This window comes from Octopus sinensis, linkage group LG7, assembly GCF_006345805.1.
Source record: "Octopus sinensis linkage group LG7, ASM634580v1, whole genome shotgun sequence".
NCBI lineage: Eukaryota > Metazoa > Mollusca > Cephalopoda > Octopoda > Octopodidae > Octopus > Octopus sinensis.
Genome location: NC_043003.1, coordinates 3,761,738 through 3,769,237, shown reverse-complemented (window position 1 = coordinate 3,769,237; position 7,500 = coordinate 3,761,738). Strand labels below are relative to the sequence as shown.

The following is a 7,500-nucleotide window of genomic DNA, read 5'->3' as shown; positions in this document are numbered from 1 at the left end:
ATCTTTATCAACGGCAGTCACTGACTAACTCGTTGCATCTACTAAATCTTATTGGCAATAACTGCACCGACGAACAAACAAAAGTAAATCTGGGTCCAGACCTGAGAATAGAAAACGAAAATACGAAAGGCAAGGTTTACCCTTGAAACGATTTGAACTCAGAACACAAAGAGCCAAAACAAATAATACAAGGGATATTGCCCGACGCTTTAACGATTCTGCCAAACACATCGCTCCAACACACACACACACACAACACCATTAATAAGCGGTTAACTGGTAGTATTGTGAGTATGGCTTAGCGACATTTCGTCTGTCTTTACGTTCTGAGTTCAAATTCTGCTGAGGTCAACCTTCCTTTTCATCTTATCGGGATCGATAAAATAAGTAATCGACTTAGCTCCAGCCGCGAAATTGCTGGCCTTCTGCCAAAATTTGAAAGCAATAATAATAATAATAATAATAATAATAATAATAATAATAATAACAATAATAATGATGATGATGATGATAATAATAATGATGATGATGACGATAATAATAATAATAATAATAATAATAATAATAATAATAATAATAATAATGATGATAACGATAATAATGATAATAACAATAGTAATAATAATAATAATAATAATAATAATAATAATAATAATAATAATAATAATAATAATATATAATAATAATATAATAATAATAATAATAATAATAATGATAATAATAATAATGATAACGATAATAATGATAATAATAATAACAATAATGATAATAATAATGATAATGATGATGATGATAATGATGATGATAATGATGATGATAATGATGATAATAATAATAATAATAATAATAATAGTAATAATAATGATAATAATACTAATGATATTGATAACGATAATAATGATAATAATAATAATAACAATAATAATAATAATAATAATGATAATGATAATAATAATAATAATAATAATAATAATAATAATAATAATAATAATAATAATAATAATAATAATAATAATAAAATGCCCTGATGCAGTACCAGGCAGTGGCTCTCATGGCTTCTGATCTTAACTGATTGGAAGTGTTATCATGTACATTGTTTTGTCTTGGTATAAAAGATGGGCTACAGCAAATATTCTGCTCAATACCACAGATTTGCTTGTCAGTTGTTTGACCTTAACCAGTTGAGCATGTCCCTTAGTGGCTGACGATATGTGCATCTCTGATCACGAGCAGAAGTAGTGGGGGAGCATCATAGCCAGTGTTGAGAGGGATTCTTTGGGGTTTGAATAGTTCACCTCTGGAAACATGGGTGGTTCTTTCAACATCCTTAAACAACCCTTATTCAGGGACCGTTTGAGCGGGATGGGCTACTCAACCTGAAGAAAATTCTAACTGGGCCCCACCTGCAAGGTCATGTGCTGTTTATCTTGATATGAGATCACCATGTCGTGCACATATGGTTGTGATGCATGTGCCTGGTGTACCTTTATCAGACGGGTAGTCATGATGGGTATATTGGGCTTCGTATATTTTACCCCAGTGTCACTTTGATGGCATGAACTGCTCTCTCACTCAATAATAATAATAATAATAATAACCTCCCAAGAATCAAAATAAACGAAATAACAACACCAATTATAAACAGCATAAACCTAGCCGTCACTGAACTAGCCACTGAAACAAAAAAAAAGTGATATCACTGAGCTAAATGACTTAATATACGCAGCAGCCACTGCAGCCACAAAAGAAGCTGGATACTCACCCAAACCCGCCCAAACAGGAGTACCACCACCCAAACAAACCCTGTGGATAAATAACATCCAAAACAAAATTTAAAAAATTAGAAAAGACCTGTCGATTCTTAATGAAATCAGCAAACAATCAACGCTACTGAGCAACAAAAAGAGAACAAAAATACTCCGCAAATATAACATCACAGAGAAAGATTTGCCTGAGATAAAAGAAAAGCTGAAGCAAGATATCCTTGCCAAAGCACAAAGGATCCGCCGGTACGAGAAACGCCAACGCTTCTTTGAACAGAACAAAAAGTTCAACTCCAACCCCAAAAAGTTCTACCAAGAACTGGGCAAAAATAAAATAGAAGTCACTGCAGCACCAACGGCAGAAGAATTGGAAGAATTCTGGAGAGAAATATGGTCGGCGAACGAACAACAAAAAAAAGGAGTATCAAAATACAAACTCGGCATCTGAACAACTTTGGACCCCCATAACAACTGAAGAGGTCACCCAGGCACTGCAAAGACTAAGCAACTGGAAGGCACCTGGGCATGACAAGATCCCCAACTTCTGGTTGAAATATCTAACAGGAATGCACAAAAAGCTGGCTGAAAACTTTAACAACATACTAGCAGAGCCAGAGACAATGCCTGAATGGTTCACGAAGGGGAAAACCTCTTAATTCCCAAATCAAATGAAACAGCAAAACCAGAAAACTACAGACCAATAACTTGCCTCCCTACTATGTTCAAGGCATTTACTGCAGTGATATCGCAAAGGCTGAACAAGCACCTGGACGAAAACAAACTGTTCCCAGAAGAGCAGAAAGGATGCCGCAAAGGCTCATATGGCTGTAAAGATCAACTAATGATTAATAAAGCCATAACTGAAGACAGCCACAGAAGAAGAAAGGCCTCAGTATGGCCTGGATTGACTACAAAAAGGCGTTTGATAGCATCCCCCACACATGGATCCTCGAAACACTAGCCATAACAAAGTAGCAGCACAATCATAAAATTCATAGAGCACTCTATGAATAAATGGCAAACAGTCCTACACCTCCAAACAAAAGAGGGACTCATGAAAACCAAAGACATCCCCATTAGAAGAGGAATATTCCAGGGAGACACGCTCTCTCCACTCCTTTTCTGCTTGGCACTGTCACCTCTATCTGATATACTAAATAGAACTGGATGCGGATGTAAATGTTACGGCAAAACGATCAGCCACCTTTTATATATGGATGACCTAAAACTATACGCTGCAAATGACAAACAGCTGGAAACACTATTAAAGACAGTTCATGGATTTACCAAAGAAATAGATATGAATTTGGATTAGAAAAATGCGCCAAAGTAACTATGAAAAGAGGAAAACTAGTTAAGAGTAACAACATCACACTAGATAAAACCAATGAAATAAAAGAATTAGACCAAAGCCAAACTTACAAATACTTAGGAATCCATGAACTAGATAAGACACAACACACCAAATGAAAGAGAAAATAAAAAAAAGAATATTATAGACGAGTTAGATCAATACTAAAAACAGAGCTCAATGCTAAAAACAAGATAATAGGTATCAACACTTTAGCTGTCCCAGTTATAAGTTACAGCTACAATATCCTTAACTGGACACGAAATGAACTGACCAAAATAGATAGGAAAACAAGAAAAATAATGACAGGATCTAGGATGCATCACCCAAAATCTGACATAGAAAGACTATATATACAACGTATAGAAGGTGGTAGAGGCCTTATACAGCTGGAAAACTACTATAAAATAACCACCATAGGACTGCAAAAATATCTACTTCAGAAGGAAGGAAAACTGATCCAGATAGCGGCAAAACACGAGCAAAACAAAAACCTGTTCTCAGTATTTAAGGAAGCTGACAAATACAAACAAGAAATCATACCACCTAATAAACATAGACGAAGAAGAAGAAGAAGAAGAGAAGAGAAGAAGAAAGAAGAAGAAGAAGAAGAAGAAGAAGAAGAAGAAGAAGAAGAGAAGAAGAAGAAGAAGAAGAAGAAAAACAACAAAAGCTATAAAACAAATGAAATCCAAACTAAAAATAGAACAGCAACGAACCATGATAAAACGATGGCAAGAAAAGCCCTTCATGGTAAATACTGGACTAAACTAAACGCAAAAGAAATAGACAAAGAAAAATCCTAGCAATGGTTAGAAGCTCAGGACACAAAGCAGAAACAGAGGGATTTTTAATTGCAGCACAAGACCAAAGCCTCCCCACCAGAAATTACCCAAAACATGTAATGAAAAGAAATATTACAAGTAACTGCAGCAGAATATGTGGAGATGGACAAGAAACAATAAATCATATTATCTCTAGCTGCCCAGTCCTGGCTAAGAAGGAATATATTCACAGACATGACAGAGGAACCTACATACATTGGAAGCTATGCCAACATTATGGAATAACAACAGAAAAAAGATGGTATAGGCACACACCAGAAAAGGTCACAGAAAACGAGAAAGCAACCATACTCTGGGATATGCCGATACACACAGATAGAGAAATTAAGGCCAACAGACCAGATATAGTTGTCAGAGATCATGAAGAAAATAAATGCTTTCTAATTTATGTATCAATACCGGCAGATGACAACGTTTCTCTAAAAGAAATGGAGAAACTCTCAAAATACAAAGACCTGGAAATAGAGGTAACTAGAATGTGGAATCTGAAAACAGAAACAATTCCTATCATAGTAGGTGCATTAGGCATGATAAAAAATATTCAGACAAATACATAACAAAAACACCAGGACTTACAAACGCATATAACATACAGAAAATTGCACTACTAGGCACTGCACACATCCTACGCAGAACACTTTCCATACAATAACCATCAGAGCATCACAACAAATCACAGCACATACCCAAGGCACACAGAGCTGCGCTCGGTAGTGGAGTGAAAGCACCATATAAAAATAAAACTACTGAATAATAATAATAATAATAATAATAATAATAATAATAATAATAATAATAATAATAGTGATAATAATAATAATGATAATGATAATAATAATAATTAATAATAATAATAATGCTAATAATAATAATAATAATAATAATTAATAATAATAATAATAATAATAATAATAATAATAATCCTTTCTACTATAGGCACAAAGCCTGAAATTTTAGGGGAGGGGGCTAGTCGATAACATCGATCCCAGTGTTTCACTGGTACTTTCCGACGAAGAGCTTTGCACGAAACGTCGAATTGTCTCCTTTCACCGAGCGTCAAACTAATACACTTCTTATGTCCGTCCTCATGTTGTCCGCTTTTATTCGTTTATTTGAATTGGTTATACACGCACACACACATAATGGGATTCTTTCAGTTTCCGTCAACCAAATCCATTCACAAGGCTTTGGTCGGCCTGGGGTTGTAGTAGAAGGCACTTGCCCAAGGTGCCAAGCAGTGGGACTGAACCAGGAACCATGTGGTTGGGATGTAAGATCCTTACCACACAGCCACGCCTGCGCCGTTTCCTTTCTCAAAATTATACTCGAAGATAGATAAGGAAGAACTAACAATAATTGTTAGAAACGCCGAAGAAGAAGAAGAAGAAGAAGAAGAAGAAGAAGAAGAAGAAGAAGAAGAAGAAGAAGAAGAAGAAGAAGAAGAAGAAGAAGAAGAAGAAGAAGAAGAAGAATGTGGGATTTGGAACAATTTCACGGTTGAATTAAGATGTTTAAGAAGAACAGTTATAATTGGCTGGTACTCCGTCGATTGCGACGACGAGTTCCTGTTGATCCGATCAACAGAACAGCCTGATCGTGAAATCAATGTGCAAGTGGCTGAGCACTCCACAGACACGTGTACCCTTAACATAGTTCTCGGGGATATTCAGCGTGACACAAAGTGTGACAAGGCTGGCCCCTTTGAAATACAGTTTGAACTCATTTTAGCCAGCTGAGTGAACTGATGCACAACGTAAATAAAATGTGTTGCGCAACGACATAACGCGCAGCCGGGAATCGAACTGACAACCTTTCGATCGTGAGCCGAATGTCGTGGCCACTGTAGCCACGCGCCTACAGTGGGCGACGCCTCATCAGCAGGGCAGCCTTTGTCCACCTCATTTGTAAACAGTAATGGGTAGTTTAATATATTGAGCATTAGCTTAGAACATTCTTGACGAAAGGTAATCTACATAATTAGAACTAACGTAATTAAAGATAATAATAATAATAATAATAATAATAATAATAATAATAATAACAACAATAAGTTTAAATGGATCCCATGACAGAAATCTGAGTGACAAACGGGATTAACATGGCGGCGGCAGTGGTGGGGTGGTGGCAGCAGTGGTGGCAGTTACTGTTCCCGTAGAAGTAAATTAGAGTTATTTTCCCTTAGCACTTTAATGAGGTAATCCCTTGAAATTACCTCCCCTTCTCATTTAGTGTTGCTAACAGCTATTTGTATATATGTATTATGTGTATAAATGTGTGTATTATGTATCTGTATACTAACGAATATATATCTGCGTGTGTGTATATATATATAAACGGCGCGCATACACGCACATGCATATACATTATCTGTATATATTTGTCGGTATTTTAATAATTAGCGAGATAATTATTTCTTGCTGTCGTCATATCTGCGTCGTTCGTCGTAGATGTACACTGTTTTAGTACAAGACGGGATGGTCAAGGCTGGACCGTCTGTTGCGCGAAGCCTGGCAAAATAATAACAACTTCAAGAAGGGAGGTCAAGCGTAACCAGCCTCGCGAGAAGATGGTGTGTGACTCAATACACCTGGCTCTTGGCTGTTATTGTTCGACGCAACGCCTCTCCTCTCCCCCAATGACCTCAGATGAAAGGCGTTCCAGCTGTGGCCATCCTATCTTCCCTTACACCAGCTCCTTTTGCACTCTTCAACCTCTCTCTCCCTCTCTCATCTTATCTTCCTCCCCTTCCTCCTCCGCCTCCTACTCCCCCCCTGCCTCATGCTAAGTGCTTCCTCGCTTCGTTCTACTTTATTCGTTCTACCGCTCGCTCATTTCTTCTCTCTCCCTCCCCCTCTGTCTGCCTGCCTCTCTCTATTTAATCTCTCTCTCTCTCTTTCTCTCTCATTGAATTTAATCTTTTTCTCTTTGTCTTCTTATCCCATTCTTCTTTTCCTCCCTCATCTTCTCTCTTTCTCTCTCTCTCCCCCTCTACTTCTCCTTCCACCTCACTTCATTGACGTGTTCGCTCTCTCTCTCTCCCCCTTTCCCTCTCCCATCCTCCTCACTCCTACACACACTCCTTCCCCTTCACGCACTTTCTCTTCCTCCCACTCTCTTTCCCCCTACCTCTTTTTTCTGTCTTCTTTTTCACGCACTTTCTTTCGCTCTCCCTCTCCCTCCCTCTCTCTTCGTTTCACAGTCTTACGGCCTTTTTCCTTCCCTCTTTCCCTTCACGCACTTTCTCTCTCTCTCCCCCTTTCTCTTTCTTCCCATTTCACTCCCTCCATTTCTCCTCTTCCCCTTTCACGCACTCACACCATTTCCCCTCCCACTCTCTCTTCCTCCATACTCCTCCCTGCCCCCCTCTCTCTCTCTCACTCACTCTCTCCGGCATCAATGTCGTCGCTGTTCCTTCCTCTTTCCATCTGACTGTCATCGTCTCCTCACGGCAACGATGTCGTCAGTTTAGCAGGATTTTTCTTACATAACCACCATGGACAATAACGGAAGTCCCAAATCTTGGAAAAAACTCGCTTTCTTG

At 37.9% G+C, this 7,500-nt stretch overlaps 1 protein-coding gene across 2 annotated transcripts in view; it reads left to right on the top strand.

Annotated features, from left to right (window-relative positions):
* Positions 1 to 7,292: 7,292 nt before the first annotated feature.
* Positions 7,293 to 7,500, top strand: part of LOC115213802 (transient receptor potential cation channel subfamily M member-like 2) — a 161,042-nt gene continuing 160,834 nt past the window's right edge. The window contains exon 1 of one of the 2 annotated variants that reach the window (XM_029782671.2): positions 7,293 to 7,500. In XM_029782671.2, coding sequence (XP_029638531.1) covers positions 7,453 to 7,500 — 48 coding nt within the window. In that variant the 5' untranslated portion in view covers positions 7,293 to 7,452. The other variant, XM_029782672.2, reaches the window with a different exon arrangement.